A 19,849-nucleotide genomic window follows, 5' to 3' on the forward strand; every position below is an offset into this window, starting at 1 on the left:
GATGTCCGATGGATCTTGGCTGAAGGCAGAGAATATCAGAAAGATGTTTATCTGTGCTTTATTCATTATGCAAAGGCTTTCAATTGTGTGTATCATGACAAGCTATGGAAAACATTGCAAAGTATACATATTCCGGAACACTTAATTGTACTCATTAGGAATTTGTACCCGGACCAAGAAGCGGTTATTCGAACAGAACATGGGAACACTGAATGTTTTAAAATTACGAAACGTGAGTGACAAGGTTGAATTCTTTCACCATACTTATTCAACCTGTATGCTGAGCAAATAATCTGAGAAGCTGGGTTCTATGAAGAAAAACGTGGCATTAGGATTGGAGGAAGACTCATTAACAACCTGCGATATGCAGATTATACAACCTTGCTTGCTGAAAGTGAAGAGGACTTAAAATATCTACTGATGAAGATCAAAGAGCACAGCCTTCAATATGGATTACATCTCAATGCCAAGAAAGCAAAAATCCTCACCACTGGACCAAAAACAAGATCTTATCAACAGAGAAAAGTCTGAAGTTGTCAAGGACTTCATTCTTCTTGGATCAATTATCAACACTCACGGAAGCAGCAGTCAAGCGATTAGACGATGTATTGCATTAGGCAAATGCGCTGCACAAGACCTTTTTAAAGTGTTGAAGAGCAAAGATGTCAGTCTGAGGACTAAGGTATGCCTGACCCAAGCCATGGTATATTCAATAACCTCATATGCATGTGAAAGCTGGACAGTGAATAAGGAAGACGGTAGAAGAATTGATGCCTTTGAGTTATCATGTTGGAGGAGAATACTAAAAGTGCAATAGATCTGTTTTGGAAGAAGCGCAGCCAAAGTGCTCCTTGGAGGCCAAGATGGCCAAACTTCGCCTCTCATACTTTGGACATATTGTCAGGAGGATACAGTCACTGGAGAAAGATATCATGTTTGGTAAGATGCAGGGTCAGAGAAAAAGAGGAAGACCCCCATTAAGATGGACTGGACTGGTGGCAGCATCGATGGACTCAAGTGCAGCAACAGTAGTGAGTTTGGCCCAGGATCGGACATTGTTTCGTACTGCTGTGCGTAAGGTCACTATAACTTAGTGCCAACTCAATGGCACCTAACAACAACAACAACAAGTTGAAAAGTGCAGAATTTGGGGATGAGTTCAAGAAATGGAAACATTGCCTTTAGAAGTGTATAGACCTAAATAGAAGATATGTTTCAGTTTGCTATTTTTTGCTTAGGAAAGGTTCCTGTGACTTTGTAAAAATACATTATTACTTAACCTTGTATATTCTATGATAAGGTATTATCAAATTGTTGTTCCTTAAATCTGAATCAAACATTAAAAAAAAAAAAATAAATTTAACATACCCTGATGGCAGAGTTTCTGTGTTGCTATTTCCAGACTGTTGCCGTATGGGTTCCACACACCCATCCGACTGTCTTATTTTGGCTGCTTCAAAAGCAGGATCATTTACACAGTTAGAGGTGGCAGGGTCTAATGTACTTCTAGCTTCAGATTCCAATGTTGTACTGGTAGAAGGAATACATTCGTTGTTTTCTGAGGAAGTTGGTATTTCTTGAACAGAAAGCTCTTCGACAGTAGTACTAGTGTAATTTGAAGACAAGGTGGTTTCTCCAGATACTATTGCAGTCCCTGTGGCAGATGTATTATCAGTTGGTGCAGATGAGGATGATTCTCCATTAACTAAGAAGGGAAAATTAATAAGATGATCTACCAAATAATGACAAAGAAATCAATTAACTAATCCATTACCATTTATTGTTGGTGTTAAGTGCTGCCATAGTGACCCAGTATAGGGGTTGGGTTCCCAAGAGTGGCTAGTGGGTTTGAACCACAGACCTTGAACGATTCTGTTCATTCATTGCTCATCCTATGGCACTACAACACTAGGACATCTCATTTATTTGTTGTGGCAGTTGTTGTTGAGTGCCACTAAGTCGGTTCCGACTCATAGCCACACTGTATAGTTTCCAAGGAACACCTGGTGGGTTTGAACCTCCAACCTTGTGGTTCAAACTGACCTTGCAATCCAGTGCTTATCCTACAGTGCCACACCAGGACTCCTTTTGAGGAATAAATAGTATGTAAATGATAAAAATATAACTTAAAGAAAGAGAAAACAGTATTAGGATAACAAATGTTCTAACTCGGCACGGTGGTGGTGATAGTGTGCCGTGGTGTTGGTTCTGACTCACAGTGACCCTGTACAGGGTTTCCGAGGATGTAAATTGTTACGGGAGCAGAAAGAATGGATGATATAAAAACTTAGCCAATCTCTTACAATTTCTTTTTTCTTATGCAAATCGTAACTAATATAGAAAGAAGTCTTCTGATAATGATGGAAAATACATAGTGACATTACATATTTATACTGGCATTCTTAAGATTATTTTGGATAAAAACAATAACAAAAAAATCCACAAACTGTACATGGAGTCCTGGTATAGCACTGTAGGGTAAACACTGGACCACAAGGTTGGTTTGAAACACAAACCAGCTGCTCCTTGGAAACCCTATTGTTGTTTCTATCAGTGCCACTGAGTAGGTTCCGCCCCACAGCAACCCTGTAAGGGTCGAGTGTTTATCCTATGGAGTCCTACCAGGACTCCTTCTACAGGGAGGGTCACTAAGAGTTGGAACCAACTCAATGGCACTTAGCAACAATATTCTACAATGAGAAATAACTCAGTATTGGGAACCAAAGACGTAATCTTCATTTTCATTTTGAGTGTGACTACTCAATCTTAAGTATGTCCTGGTGTGGCACTGTAGAATAAGCACTGGACTGCGAATCACAAGGCTGGAAGTTCAAACCCACCAGCCACTCCTCGGAAACTCTCTACAGGGTCAATATGAATCAGAACCGACTCAACTTTTAACAACAGCAATGTTGTAATACTCCAATTAAATACTCAAATTAAAACTCCAGGGATAAGAGCTTATTGAACAAAACCTATTAGAAGACTACACATCAAAGTTCTAGTTGAAATATAGGAGGGAGACTAATTGTAAGTAATGGAATCATCAGGTAGATTTTTTTTTTTTTTACTGTTTTATTGTGAATTATGTGATAGTTTACATGGGAGAACATCAGATTTACATTCATCCTATCATATACCGTTTCATTGCCATGGTTACAATTCCCTCCATGCATCATCAACCAAACAAAGGGTGTGCCCTACCAGCCTGCCCCCCGGTCGTCAGCACACAGCCCCTCTCCCTCTCTGGGTCTAGAGTCCCCAGCCACTCCATCTCTCCACGTCATCATCTCTGCCTCCAGGCCCAGCATCACTGTTTCTCTGGGGAGGGTCCCGCGCTCTGTTCTTCTCCCTTGATGGTTCCAGGGACCTCCGCTCCTGGACTGCAAAATCAATCACGCCCCTTCTTTTGCTATAAAACGTCTACCTTTACATTTCCAGCTCTCACAGTACTGATAGCAATTATTCATTATTGTATCACAAGAGACCTATCCCCATCTCCTTCATCAGCCCTGCCCAGACAGACTGGATACTACTCAGTGGAGATGCTACTGTTCAGGTAGATTTTTAAAGAAAAACTGCAACATAGAAAGAAGAAAAGAGGGCACTATAAAAGGAATAGTTTATGCAAAAGAACAAAAACAGAGCCAGTCAAGTTTCGTACCAAATATGGTAGAGGAAATGGCTTAGGGAAGATAAAAAAAAACAAAAAACAAAAAACCAAATTCAATAAACACAATATTTACAGAACTATTCCACATTCAATACTTTTAAGACAATATGGGGAAATCAAGACAGTGTCTATGTTGTGTTAGGTGCCATCGAGTTGGTACTAACTCATAGCGATCCTATGCACAACAGAATGAAACACCGCCTTTTCCTGAACCAACCTCACAATTATTACTAGTTTGAGCCCATTGCTGCTGCCATTATACCAATTCATCTGATTGGGGGTCCTCCTCTTTTTCCCTGACCCTTCACTTTACCAAACATGACATCCTTCTCCAGGGACTGGTCCCTCCTGACAGTATGTCTGAAGTATGAGAGACTAGGTCTCACCATCCTGGTTTCCAGGGTGCATTTTGTTATCTCCTATATCATGTTCATTTACCAGCATTTTGTCATGTAATTTTTACTTTTCAATGGTGTGGAAATTCCCATAAGAGAAAGAATCTGCAGTAGTCTTTTTCAAAGTAAAATAGCATGAAATGGGGAAAAGGTGCATGTGAATAAAGATATAACCCAGTCCAATAGGAAACAGACAAGTCTTTGCTCACAGCAAAATATAGCACACGAAACATAAACTATTAGAAAAAGATAGTACGTTAAATATTAAATGGTACTATTCAGTTGCTCAAAGCAAGAAATTTTCTCCTGTATCTGATGTCATAGGAAGTGCTCTCAGCCCTTCTTTCCATAATGATCACCACTCCACGTGGGTTCTGACTCATAGCGACCCTGGAGAGGGTTTCTTTGCGGGAGCAGAAAGCCTCATTCTTCTCCCAGGGTATGGCTGGTGGGCTTGAACCGCTGATCAGTGCTTATAGTATGGAGCCACATTCTAAAACCTGGGACTTATCCAGTGGTGGATGTGCCTTTTATCTGTATCAGACCTAACCGGTTATGCTGGTGCAGTGACGCAGGTGGAGGCTGGCCTTAACAGAAAGACCCACTGTGTGACATCAGCTGACCTCAGAGGAAGGGGGCAGGATTCACTCGACCATGTGTACATCATGAGGCCATGATACATAAGCTCCACATCAATACATGTGGAAGGGTAGACTGGTCCTTTTTGGGATATGGACACTCCACCTTGGAAATTTTCTAGATCTCACTCTATGAATCTCGTCATTTATATCCTTTTTACTGTAACTGTAAGTATAGATTTGTTAGTTGTTAAAGCAAACTACAGAATTCAAAGGAGTATCAGCATTATTCCATTTTACTAGGGAGGAGTCCTGGTGTGGTGCTGTAGGATGGTCACTGAGCTGCTGATCATGGGGTTGATGGTTCAAACTCAGCAGCCACTCTTCAGAAGTCCTATACAGAGTCACTAAGAGTCACAACCGACAAAATGGCACTTAACAACAACTAGTGAGAAAACAGATAATTACTGTACATGTATATAAGAATTGTTCTTCCTCATTCATAACTGATTTGTTGGCCATGGACTATACTAGATGATGCAGATCAATTATCTCATCTAAGTTTCATAACAATCCAATAAAGTAACTAGTTGAATATTATCTTCTCAATATACATATTATTGTTGTGAAGTGCTGTTGAATCGGTTCCGACCCATAGCGACCCTGTACAGAGTTTCCAAAGAGCAGCTAGTGAGCTTGAACATCCAACCTTGCAGTTCAAACAGCTCTGCAGTCTGATGCATTAACCCAGAGCACCACACCAGGACTCCTTAATATACATGGGAAAGCTAAAATTTGACAATGTTGAGTTTGTCCAGGGTGACATGATAAATAAATGGTAATGCTTGATTTGAAACCAGTCCTGTCAGACACTAAATCTCTAAATCATTTCACTATATCTTGACTGCCTCCAGCTTTAGGTTAAAATAACTACCAACGTTCAGTAACTAACCATATCAAAGGTTGTTGTTGCTAAGTGCCATCGAGTCAGTTCCGACCCATAAAGACCCTGAACAGGGTTTCCGAGGCTGTAAATCTTTACGGGAGCAGAAAGCCTCATCTTTCTCCCGCGGAGCAGCTGGCAGTTTCGAACTGCTGACCTTGAGGTTCGCAGACTAATTCGTAACCACTACGCTACCAGAGCTCTCATATCAAATAGATCCTCTTAATCGAGATTCTAAGAGTCCTGGTATGGCACTGTGGGTTAATGCGCTGGGCTGCAATGTCAGTTTGAATCACAAGGTCAGCGGTTCAAGCTCACCAGTGGCTCCTTGAAACCCTAAACAGGGTTGCTTTGGGTAGGAATTGACTTGACGGTACTTAACAACAGTAACAATCAAGACTCAGAAAGACAAAAGGAAAACAGCCCAGGTGCAAATGTCTCTGATGAAAAACCACTTGCTTTAAACTCCTCAGTATAAACACACAATCCCTTATTTTCAACCTGCTGGTGCCAGGTTCCCATAATGTGGTATACAGATTATATATTATACTAATACTTGGTGTGGTGCTGTGGGTTAATGTGCGGGAATGCAAAGTCAGTTTGAACTATAACGTCGGCAGTTCAAGTTCACCAACCACTGCTCAGACACCTTATGCTATAAATCAGAACCGACTGGAAAACAGTTAACAACAGTACTTAAAATGGATTCCTGATGTGGAGCTATAAGAAAAGCCCTCAACTTCAAGGTCAGTTTGAACCACAGGTGGCAGTTCAAACTCAACAGTTGTTCCTTGGAAATCCTATACAGGATTGCTATGCATCAGAACAAACTTGATTACATTTAACAACAACAATATTTTGTTGTTAACAACAATCTAAATAGGTTCTAATGTTAACAATTTATTTCTTTAACAAAATTTAATTATACTCACTCTAAGTGTGGTAAATGAAAGCTATAAATAGCTTCATAGTCATGCTAGTCATTTTGCCATCAAATAGTGTAAAGAAAATAAAAACTAAACAAAAAACACATAATGTTAGACAGAGATCTCAGGAATTTAAAAGTACAAGGGGATTAAATCCATGAAATATGCTCTATACAGACTCTGTACAACCCCACTACTGCTGTAACTTCTAACTAACAACAATGAAAAATGACTTCTAAAGTCCTGAGTTAAGAAAAAGGAGAATATTTTGTACCAACACCATAAAGGGACAGGGACATCTCCTGATGCTTGAAAAGGTACCTGGAGTCATCCTCTTAATAAGGGTTCAGAGATCAAGCAATGGAAATCAGTCAAGTGGTTGCTACCAACAGAATAGGTTCCGGAAGCCTTTTAAGTCAGCCAATGGAATGAGTACAGTTGAGATGTATTGTCAGATGTCACAGTAATAATCAGAGGAGGTAGAAGTGCTAAGTTGGGTGAGGAAATATTATTTCATGTCTATCATAGCATCAAAGAGTAACAGGAACAGATTTGAGGCACCATCATGAACACATCAAAGTGAACAGAAAAGCAAAGTGCAGAATCAAGAGCAACATGAAACCAGTGAAAGCTCTTCTGCTTCCTAGTTGTGACTTCTCTGCTTTAGTTTCTTCAACAGGAAAAAGGAAACCTACTAGTTATCATTTCAAAGGGCAACTGTGATGAATCAGTGAATGAATACATAGTACTTAGAACACATACAACACAAACTTCAGCTGTTACTACTACTACTATTCAGCTTGTCCTAGGTATCCCTGGTTGTTTTATGTCACAGGAATTATTTATGGCAGAGCCTTTACTTCTAGTTCCTTCTATGTGCTGTATTTTCACCTATGTGCTATATATAAGATCTATACGAGATCAAATTGAAAACACCAACTGGAAAGATTAGACAAGAACCTTAAAAGTCAGTGAGTTTAAGCTAATTGGGAGGAACAATTTAGAAAAGGCAGGTGAAAATGGTTGTACACCTTGAAGAATGTAATCAGTGTCACTAAATTGTACACATAAAAAGTGTGGAATTGGTGTATATTTTGCTGCATATTCAACAACAATTAAATTAAGAATCACACAAAACAACAGACACAAATACCTGCTAGGCTAAAAGGCATTGTATTCACTATTGGGAAAAACTCTGATCCTTAGCTAAACTACTTTTCTATGTGTTTGCTGATTTTTTTTTTAATCACTGGTTCTTCCTATAGGTATTGGTGTTCTGGTGTGGCACTATAGGATCAGCACTGGACTGCTAACTGCAAGGCTGGCAGTTCAAACCCACCAGCTGCTCCTTGGAAACCCTATAGAGGGTCACTTATGAGTGGGAACTGACTTGATGGCACTTAACAACAACATACGTACTAGGTACTCCCTCATATTATATTTTTTTTAATGGAAAAATTTAATTTTTAAATTAACCAAACTATGAGTAAGTTAAATATTTACAAATTGTTGCACTGTCCAGCTACAGAATGATTTGTTTTGCAATATGAGGTTATGCCATTATCCTATACGGAAGGGTTATATAAGACAGAGTTCTCTGAAACTCACTGTCAGATTTACTCTTTTGTATTATTGAGGATATTGTTCAAGTTAGGTTTCTTTTTAAACAGATCCATAAAAGCCTAAGTATGAATAATAGCAACTGTTTTAACTGGTCAGTTCTTAATTTAGGGATAACAGTGAATATTCTAAGATGATGTTTCCTTTTCTGCTTTACGAAAGAAATTTCAGTCACGTGTTTTCTTTAGAACGATTACACTCGGGAGGAAAAAATCTGCTAATTTCATGCTGATTATATATATTTATCTTCCCTTTACTTTCTAACTATCTTAAAGACTAAAACATTCTACCTAACATGAGTACTTGGGAGTCCTGGTGTGGCCTTGTGTGTTAATGCACTGACTGGACTGCAAGGTTGGTTTAAACCACAAGTCCGGCAGTTAAAGCTCATTAGGCACTCCTTGGAAAACATATACATGGTCACTGTGAATCGGAACCAACTCGACAGCATTTAATAACAACATAAATACTTGGAAACCATCTTTTAAGTCTTTCCTTTTTATTTTTTTAAATAAAGAGTAGCATGTAATAAAAACTATCAGGGTAATTCTTTGTCAATATTCTCCCATTCTTGGCTATAAACACACAATTAGGTATTACAAATAAATTTTGTTACTGAATTGCTTCTTTACAACTTTTTATTATTTAATACTTTTCCATAAATAGACAAACACAGGAAAGAACACAGGCTCTGGAATCAAATGAATAGGATTCCAGTTCCAGCTCCAACAAGTACTAGCTAGTAACCTCAAGCAAATGCTAAGATGCCTGAGTTCTAGGAAACTCAATCTGAGTTAACACATAAACAGCAAACATAAAAAAATTTATTGATATTATAGCTGAGTCCACTGCAAAACAGGATTATAGAGGAAATCTTCCTTAGATATTTCTTCTCAACAGAATAAAGTACACTTTTGAAAAATAGAAAATATTTGAGGAGCTGCATCATTTTTTTACTAAATTACATGCAAAAAAATTTTTTTAATACTGAAGGTTAAAAGAGGTATTAATTTTTAAAACAAATCAATAAAGCAGCTAAAGTTTTCAGAAATATATTTTACATCACATTAAACAGTGAATTTTGTGATATAAAATAAGAGAATAAGTATTTATATAAAGAATGTGTTGTGACTGAAAACTAATACATTTTTTGGATTATCTTTCTAAATAATTTAGAACTCAAATTCTTAGAAAAAAACTTCAGGGGTTATATTATTTTTTAAATTCGGATCATACAAGAGAAGATTAAGAAAGACTAAAGTAAAAGAAAATTCTAGGCATAGAAATATAAACCTTCATTCACCTTTCAATTAAACAAAGTCATAAATAGCTATGCTTACCAGTGTCATTGGCAGGCTCAGATGCAAGTGGTTTTGGAGCTGGTGTATTTTTGGGTCTGGCAGCAACCTGAGATGGAAATGAAGGTGTGTTGTCTCCATTAACTATATATGAACAGCTTGCGTTCTGAATTAGAGTGTTTGCACGTACAGGATTATCCATTCCATTAGCACTTTCGCCAGTTAACCTTAAAAAAAAACAAAAAAAAAAAAGCCTTATTTCAATGAGTTAACTACAATTAAACAATGTTTCATCAAAATAATTTCAGAAAATATTTACTGAGTTCTTAAAAGCAAGCAAAGTGTACAGAGTAATGAACAAAAATATAATAAGCTTTTATCATATTAAAGTTTAAATTACATTCAATTCTAAAGGTATCTACATTGCCAGATAAAATCAGTAATAAGATACACAAGTATACTAAAGTTAAAATGAATTTACTCCTTCAAATTAATGTTCGAAGTATGCATTTCAAACATTTAAGAATATTAATCTTTAAATGTTCTAAAAGTAGTTTCAGAAAGCAATGCTCATTCCTCTACTTGGTATTTACCCACAAGAAATACAAGCCATAACACAAGTAGATATAGGCACACCAATGTGCATAGCAGCACTATTTATATTAGTAAAAAGATGGAGACAGCCTAAGTGCCCATTAACGTTAGAATAGATAAACAAACTGTGGTACATACACATAATGGAATATTATGTGACCTTGAAGAACAACAAGGAAGCTGTAAACTATCACATAACATGGATGAACCTTGAGAACATTATGTTGAGTGAAATTAGTCAGTCACAAAAGGAGAAATACTGAATAGGACCACTGCTGTAAAAGACTAAGAAAAAGAACCCATTCTAAAGGGGGGCGAGGGCGTCTTTGCTGGTTACTGGGATATAGGAAGTTGGTTGAGGGGAGGGAGGGAAAGGCGGAGTACAGGGTAGGGATTAGACACAGGATAGTTTGGGTGCTGGGGAGGGGGGCAATACATAAGAAGCTGGAGGGCAAAAGAAGAACAAGGCAGATGGGAAAACAGGTAGATTTGCATGGGCTAAGTGGGACAGAGGTAAAGAACGATGCATGCACATTCTTGGAACAACAGGGCTCTAGGATACAGGGATTGAGACATGGTTGGAATGGGGAAGAAGGGGGAAATAATGTTAAGATGCTTGGCTGTCTTTTGAATCTTGGTTTCCCTTGCATACCATTATAAAATAGACACTTGAGGGGGAGAGAAAGGAATAGCCAGAAATATCACCATAGAAAGCTGATAAGTCCGTCTTCTGCCTATAACTGATTGGAATACCTAAAATGGGGCTACAACATGCCCAATGAAGGAGGCTTCCTGTGGTGCCTTTGCATTACATAAGACCATAGGTGGAATCCTGAACCCCATCCACAATCTTCTGAGATGGGAAATATCCACTTGAAAGGATGGGCAGACCAGCCTGTAGTGAGTGACTAGAAGAACAGAAGATACTTCTTGAAAGAAAGACTGAAAGGAAAAATGCAAAACAATAACGGCAGTCTGACTGTCTACTACAAGAACAAGCAAGTTGTTCACCCAGGGGACATCAAGGCAAGCGGTTGGATCCCCTCAGAACAAACAGCATTCCAAGACTGAGACTCAATGGGAATACAAGAGCAGATACGTGCTCTGACTGGTGACCATGTTGGTCACCGATAAGAGGAAGTGAGGGAAAACCAGCAACAAAGCTGTGCGCTAAGTCCAACCACATTCAATAGAAACCCAGGTGGAGATCTGGTTGGTCAGCAGTCTGGGCCCAGAGTCAGAGACATAGCCATAGAGGACTAGAGTGGAGAGTGAAGCATCCAGCTGATAAGAAGAGAGGGCATATGCACAAGAACACCCACACTTTCAGAAATACCCACTTGACCTGGCTTCAATGGCTGGATGATCAAAGTTCAACTAGAAGAAGAAAGAAGAGGAAAAAAAGAGTAATCTGATACAATTTGATGAACTTGACCTACACCTATGGATGCAGTAGCTCAAAAGCAGGAACAAATCTTTACAGCGAGGATCATTCCCACTACCCCCCTCCATACACAGAGTAGACAAGAGATGGGCAACCATTGGCTACCCAAAATGGGGGGGGCTACAAAGGCAAGAAGTGACTGGCTTACAAGCTTTCAAGAGGGAGCCTAGATCCAGAGGGCACGGAGGAAGGTAGAATCTCCACTAAGTAGTATTCAATCTGTCTGGGAAGGACAGATGAAAGGAGATGTGGATAGCACTCATGTGACACAATAGTGAATAATTACTACCAGGACTGACTCTGAGGGTTGGAAATGTAAAGGTAGACGTTTGGTAGAAAAGGAGGGGAGTGGCTGACTTTGTACTCCAGGAGCAGAGGTCCCTGGAACCATCAAGGGAGAAACAGTTATGCCAGAGATGGAGACAGACACGATGACATGGAGAGATGGAGCAGCTGGGAACTCTAGACCGAGAGAGGGAGAGAGGCTATGTGTTGACGACCAGGGGGCAGGCTTGCAGGGTGTACCGTTTGGTTGGTTAATGATACATGGAGGGTTTTTTGACCATGGCAATGTAATGATAGAGATAGGATGAATGTAAATCTAATGTTTTCCCATGTAAACTATCACATAATTCACAATAAACATTAAAAAAAAAAAAAAAAAGCAATGCTCATGGAACTGTATGAATCTTATAAAAACCAATTCCAAATATAAGTGCTGTGATTTTAATGAATACTGAAAAAGCTAAGCTCTGAAATTCTGAATACATGATGATCAGAAAAGAAAGCTGAATATCATATACTAGAGTTGGAAGAATTTACAGTACATAAACAACTGTAAACAAACAAATAAAACTTTATTTATAAAATCAAACATTTTAATCTTACTTGCAGTGGATGGGAATCATGCAATGATCATCTAAGTCACCAGAGAATTTTTTCTAAAATATACAGGCTGCTACTAACTTCCTCTGGTAGTGTAGTGGTTACGAATCGGGCTGCAAACCGCAAGGTCTGCAGATCGAAACTACCAGCTGTTCCACAGGAGAAAGATGAGGCTTTCTGTTCCTGTAAAGACTGACAGCCTCGGAAGCCCTGTGCAGGGTCGCTATGAGTCGGAACCGACTTCACAGAACACAGCCACCACCACCACCACTAAATTCCTAACTGATTTTCCTCCTTCCACTCTTGCCATGCTATCTGTTCTCCACAGAGCAGCCTGAACGAGCTCTTTCTAAGCTTCTCCTTGCTCTTTTTACAGGAGACATAGTGTATCAGTTTTAATGAATATAAAAAAAAAAAATGCTGAAAAGTCTTCAATTGCTCATTATACACTTGCATACCAAGCAGTAAAATTATAAGGACAAGACGAACAGAATAAACATTATTATTGGGCATTAGAATTTATAAAGCGTAAGTCAACTGCAAATGCACTCAGCGATCTGTACTTGTTATTTCCTCTGTCTGGAATGTTCTTCTTGAAAAATTCTGTGGGGATGGTTCATTTTAGATCAAACGGCACTTCTTCAGTGATGATTCCCTGGTATCTCACCTTAAAACAGGCTCCCTTCCATTCCTGTCACCTTATCTTGTTTCAAGAATTCCACAGTTGTTATCACTATCTCCTATTGGCTTGTTTTTCCACTTGCATACTAGCTACCTTTAGCCAACCCCCCACCCCCACCCCAATAGAATTATGGAAACAGGGAAGCTCTTCTCAGTGCCTGGACCTAATATCAGGCACCAAATAAGCACTCAGTAATTCTCTGTTAAATAAACAAATGAAAAAGGAATGCTAGCTTCCTACCCTGTCACTTAAATATTTGGAATGAGTTATGTGCAGATATGCAAACAGGTAGGTAAGGACTGAAAAGAGGCTCTGCAGGTGATTCTGGTTCTTCTCCCAAGCACTCAGTGGGAGTTAGTGATCCAGGAGTTTAGGTAAAGTTCTTCTGATACTGCAGAACTAACTTTCTTTCAAGACATGTTACAACATAATAAACATAATTTTTATGCATCCAAACTCTATTTCAAACATTATAAACACACACACTTCTTTTTAATCAATCTAACTATACCTTCTGATACTTAATTTTCTCAATGTAACCTATGATATATTAAAAGTTTTTATTTAAGCCAAAGAAATATTCAGGAAACAAACTTCTCTGGTTCAATTGCTTTGATGAGAATCACTTAGTGGTTATTTAGAAGCAATGGTAGTAGTTCTCTAGACTAATGACGGTCATATTTTATCATACACCAAAGAGCTTTTTTTAAAAAAAAAGTTCAATTAATTTCATAGATAGATAGATAGATAGATAGATAGATAGATAGATAGATAGATGGATGGATGGATAGAGATTGATAGATAGACAGACAGATAGATAGATAGATAGATAGATAGATAGATAGATAGATAGATTTCCCCCCCAAAATATTAATTCCATTATAGGGAACCTTGATGTACTCAGCTGCTAACTGAAAGGTTAGTAGTTTGAACTTACCAGCCACTGTGTCAGGATGTGGCAGCCTGCTTTTGTAAAGATTTATAGCTTTGGAAACTCTATAGGCAATTCTAGTCTGTCTTATAGGATTGCTCTGAGTTGGAATTGGCTGGGTATCAATGGGTTTGGTTAATTCTATTATATTTGAACTACTATATGCTTTTATTCCAAATTAAATGCAATCACGCAACATTTATATGTCCACAATATGTTCTGAAAAATAGGGTATTGCATGATTTGGACACTACGCAAACACAGCATTATGTACATGTAATCCCTGGATTAGGAATAAGTTTTCTTACTAACTTGGTCTTTAAAGTTAAATTTATATGTAAGTCCTAAATTGGAAGAGTTAAATACAGCTTGCATCTAACATCAGTCAGTCAAATGTTGTCTTAGTATATAGTGCATTTTTTCTGTGCATAGAAAACACTTCCAGATACACTAAAACAGCTTTAATATAATATAGTAATTATAATGTTTTAATGTGCATCACCAAGTAGCACCCATTTGTTATTACGAACCATTTTATGTACTTTGATTTTGTAAAAGGTATTATGGGGGTAGGGACCATGGATGTATATGTACTGGACTTTGCCTGAACAGACGTTATGTGGTTCATGACTCCATTTTGAATAGAATTCCCAGTAATCGTCATGAAATGAGAATGACAGGAAGGTGTTGAAACGGCAAGATGATTTTTGAGGAAGACCACAGTCCATGTAAAACCTATTTTCTACTGAGTTGCAAGAAGCTGACAATTCAGACAATTTTGATAACCACACTTTCCCACAGTATCTGACTTATTTTAGGATTTATCAATAAAATATGCTTGTTGATGTTAAGTGTCATTCAGTGGGTTCTGACTCACAGTGACCCTGTATAGGGTTTCTAAAGCTGTAAATCCTTGCAGGAGCAGAAAGGTTCAAGTTGGTAGGCTTGAAACCTCCGACCTTATGAAAATATTATATAAATGAAAGAAGTCAGCCACAAAGGTCACATATTGTTTGATTCCAATGATAGGAAATGGACATAAGAAGCAATCCATAAAACCATAAAAAGTAAATTTGCAATTGCCAATAGATGGGAGGAAGCAAGAATGGTGAGGGACTGCGCATACACCTAGAGTTCCGTCATAGTGGTGAAGAGAATCTTCTGAAAACAGACCACTGAATGTGCATAACTCTGTGAGCATACGTAGTCACAGAAATGGATACTTTCAAAGGGCAGATTTTATATATTAATAAAGATGTTTTTTAAAGGAGCTATTTTCACAAGAATTCAGTCAAATGACATATTTAGATATTAACTTTTATTGTAAATGTTTTATTGTGAATTATGTGATAGTTTACATGGTAGATACAAACTTTTAAATTCTGTGGTAAATTCTAAACTAAGATAAAAATATAAAAACTGCAGTGTTGCCACAGACCCGAAAATAAAATATTCTACCTGGTAGCTGTCCTTGCTGAAGGCTCTCCATTTTCATGTACGGCATCACCATTTTGCTGTATTTCTACTGAACAAGAAGAAAACAATAAACTAGATTTTTGTGTACTTCCTGCTGATACTTTTCCTTGAATTTTATACACACATAAAGTTAGCTTACTGGTTGGAGACGAGTTGCAGTTTGCTAGATTTTCTTGCTCAACCACCAATCCATCAAGCACTACTGTCAATTCACCCGTCTGGACTACACCATTCTTATTTTCTAAGGAAAGCTTTAATTGTTCTTTCACTCTTTCCACTAGGGGAAGAAAAAACCACTAATTTAAAGGCTGTTACCACATACAAAAATGTTTCAGAAATAAAATGTACATTTCAAGATTATTTTATTCAGGACTTGACAACTGTATTTGGAAGAAATTGTTTGTATGTTTATCTGTAGACATTTAATACTTCAGCATTACTTCATTATAGCGAAATACCCTTCCACTCCTTCAATATCATCTTAAATTGTTCCTTTGTACATTATAAACCTTTCAGAACATATATCTAAATAATACCACATTATAATAGTTTTAGCCTCTTTCATTTTTCAATTAATGTATCCTGGCCATTAAGTCCTAACAGTAAATATCTTTCTTGTTCCTCTTTATAGTACACTATTTGGTGGACACATCATAGTTGTTAAAGTAGTCCTTTGTATATGAATATAAATTTCAAGATGCATGTCTAGATCTATGACAGTCCATTTGGGATTCTGAGTACAACTGCACACTGACTTTATAATTAAGGAAGACTGACAAACTAAGGATATTGAGTTTTCTTATTCAGCAATATAATTATCTTTTAAGTCCTTGCTGTGATTCAGTAGTTTTATAATTCTCTGAATACAGATTTTATATACCTTGTTAATTTAGTTGCCAAATAATTTATCAATTTGTGCTACTGTAAACAATGACTTACAGGAAAATCACAACAACAAAAACAGATGTTCTTTAGCTTCCAGCATATAGCAATTCACTAAAATCTTACAAGAAAATATTTCCTACAATGAAAAGTAATTTATAGTTTGGTGTCTTCCAAACACACAATGATTGCATTAGTACAGGTCAGACTCTTTTTTGCTTCCTTTCTAATCTCTGTATTTTGTTTTTCTGAATGGACTCCAGTACAATTATAAATGGAAACGATACTGCACATTCTTCTCTGTTCTTGATTTCAAAGGAAATAGACTTAATATTGCTTATTTAAAATAAAAAAATTGTCAGTTATAGCTTTTAGGTAACTGAAAACATCATTTTATTGTAGACAATAGATTGCATATATTCCTTTTTATCCCAGTTGGCTGGTAATCTTTATAAACTGAGTTTTATCAAATGTCTTTTCTGCTGACATCAAGATAAAATCTATTTCAAAGAGTTAAAAGAGAATTGTTTTATACACTTTCAAAGAGTTGTAAAGGTTAAAATGATCACTTTCTTGAAAATTTAGTGGAACTTCGTCTGTAAAACAATGTGGCATGACTCTTTTTAATATATATAAGATTTACCTACTGATTCAATAATATTGAAGTAACTATTCAGGTTTTCCATTTCTTCTTGATTCCATTTGTTTTTGTTTAATGGAATTTATACATCCATGTATTTTTTTTTCAATTTCAAAGCGTAAGATCTTTCTTATTCTATTATCCTTTACATGTTGTTGTATCTGTAATTATGTTCTCCATTTAAAATCTACTACCTGTATCAGATTTCTGGTGTGATGCTATAGGATACGCACTGGACTGGCAAACACAAGGTCAATGGTTCAAACCCACCAACTGCTTCTCAGAAATTCTGTAAAGGGTCTCTATGAGTCAGAATCGACTCGAATGCACTTAATATCTGTACGATAAACACAGTAGTGTAGTGGTTACGAATCGGGCTGCAAACCGCAAGGTCAGCAGTTCAAAACTACCAGCTTTTCCAAGGGAGAAAGATGAGGTTTTCTGCTCCCGTAAAGATTTACAGCCTCAAAACCCTGCAGGGTCACAATAAGTTGGAACCAACTCCACGGCACGTAACCACCACCACCCTAATCATGAAGTTGGTGGTTTAAGCCCACCAGTTGCTCCTAGGAAATCCTAAACAAGATCACTATGAGTCAGAATCAACTCAATGACACTTAACAACAGTTATTTCCAACACTGTCTGTCAGTTTGTTGTACTATGGTGGCTTGTGTGTTCCTGTGAAGCTGGAAGCTATGCTACTGGTATTTTAAATACCAGCAGGGCCAACAATGGTGACCATGGTTAGCCACTAAATATCTTATAAATAGCAGTAGAACACTGTCAGCTACAATGATGGATATGAGCCCCTCAGGTTGTAAAACACTCAAAATATGACTCAGGAAGAAATGCCAACTCAAAGTACAGTTCACTTTAATGATGTAGATGGAATTGGAAAATGAAAAAAGGAAAACCATAGAAAAATGAATACATTTGAAGTATGGTGTTGGAGGTGAATGTTGAAAGTACCACGGACTGCCAGAACAACAACAAAAAAATCTATCTTCAAATAAGTACAGCCAGAATGCTCCTTAGAAATGAGAATGGCCAAAGGAGAAGAGCATGATTGGAAGGTGGGACCCTATCCAGAGAAGCAGCAACACCAAAGATGGAAGCTGAAATGACAGCATGGAGGACTCTAGATTCATGGAAAGAGAAAGGCTGTGTGCTGGCAGCCAGGTGCTGGGGTGGTCAGGGGGCAGGCTTGCACAATGTGTCCTTTGATTGTTTAAATGATTAAGTATTTATTTCTCAGTGTTTTTGTGTACACCCACCCCTTCCCCCCCAAAAAACCCCAGAAGGAATAGAAGTAAATGTTGAATGATGATGCACAGAAGAGATAATAATCAGTGCAATGAAACGATGAGTGAAAAACTGATGTTTACCTATGTAAACTAATCACTCAACTCATAATGAAAACTTGAAAAAGAAAAGAAGTGAGGATGGCAAGACTCCATCTCTTATACTTAGGACATATTATCAGGAGGGACCAGTACCTACAGAAGGACATCATGCTTGGAAAATTGGAGGGTCCACAAAAAAGAGGAAGACCTCCAACAAAATGGATTGACACAGTGGCAGCAACAATGGGCTCAAACACGGTAATTGTGAGGGTGGGCGTGTTTCCTTCTGCTGCACACAGGGTCTCTATGAGTTGGAACCAATTCTAAGGCACCTAACAACAGCAACAATCATTTATTTGTGGTATTTCCTGAACTCCTCATTGATATTTCTAATATACCTACTCCTTGCTTACCGACTATCTTTTTATTTGACATTTCACATTTACAACAGTAGTAAAAAAACTGTTATCTAAGAACTTCTGGTTATACTGCACATTAACAAACATTGGGTGTAACACACATTGGGTGTAACACACACTGGCAACAACAAACACTGAGGTGTAAAGTGAGAATAACACTGAGTGATGAGTAAGATTATGTGTCAACCAGGCTGGGCTATCATTCTCAGTGGTCTAGCAGCTGTTTAATGATGAAGTCAGCCTCCACTCTTGCCTAACTTGATTTCTGCAATAATGCCCTAGTCTTTGGAACCTAATCATGTTGATAACAGAGATAACTTTTGTCTTTATTGATGCTCTTTCTATATATAAAATATATAAAATATATATATATGTGTGTGTGTGTGTGTGTGTGTGTATAGATAATCTTTTATTCATTTTTCATCCTGCTGATTTCTGGAGACTTCTTTTGTTATTGTTCTAACTTCTTAATTGGATGATTAGCTCAAGAAGTTTCGTTCTATACAGTTATTCATTTCTCTTTGCGTTTTGATAATGACAATTCAACTATCCTTTCTCTTATTCCACAAATTTTTCAATGCACTCTTGTATTTTACTATTGTTTTAGATATTTTTTATTTTTTTCATTATTTCTTTTTACCTGTGCTACTCAGTACTTAACCTTTTTAATAAAATATATTAGAATATTAAAATTGAGATCAGAGATTGGCTACATGAGCCTTTAAATTTGGGACTTGATTTACTTGATGGTTTAGTATGCTATCCATTTCTGGAAACTTTCAAACTAAGTTACAGTTGAATCAATCCCAACTCATGGTGACCCATGTTGAGTAGAACTACACTCCACAGGGTTTTCAAGGCTGTGATCTTCTGAAAAAAAGATCACTAGGCCTGACTCTGAGGCACCCCCAGGTGAGTTTGAACTGCCAACCTTTTGTCTAGTAATGCTTAACAATTTGTATTACCCAAGGACTCCAAGAAAAAGAACAGTGTCGTTGTTGAGTGCTACTAAGTGGATTCCAACTCATGTTGTTGTTGTTAAGTACTGTGGAGTTGGTTCCGACTCATAGCGACCCTACACAGGGTTTCCAAGACTATAAATCTTTGCAGGAGCAGAAA

The 19,849-nt window shown here is 37.6% G+C and overlaps 1 protein-coding gene across 1 annotated transcript in view; it reads right to left on the minus strand.

Moving 5' to 3' along the window:
• Window positions 1–19,849, minus strand: part of WWP1 (WW domain containing E3 ubiquitin protein ligase 1) — a 118,514-nt gene that overhangs the window by 77,856 nt on the left and 20,809 nt on the right. The window contains exons 4-7 of the mRNA XM_006859263.1: window positions 15,585–15,722; window positions 15,428–15,494; window positions 9,476–9,660; window positions 1,369–1,705 (exon numbers count right to left, since the gene is read on the minus strand). Coding sequence (XP_006859325.1) covers window positions 1,369–1,705; window positions 9,476–9,660; window positions 15,428–15,494; window positions 15,585–15,722 — 727 coding nt within the window. The remainder of the gene's footprint in view (window positions 1–1,368; window positions 1,706–9,475; window positions 9,661–15,427; window positions 15,495–15,584; window positions 15,723–19,849) is intronic.

The sequence above is a fragment of the Chrysochloris asiatica genome, unplaced genomic scaffold (assembly GCF_000296735.1).
Source record: "Chrysochloris asiatica unplaced genomic scaffold, ChrAsi1.0 scaffold00031, whole genome shotgun sequence".
Lineage (NCBI taxonomy): Eukaryota > Metazoa > Chordata > Mammalia > Afrosoricida > Chrysochloridae > Chrysochloris > Chrysochloris asiatica.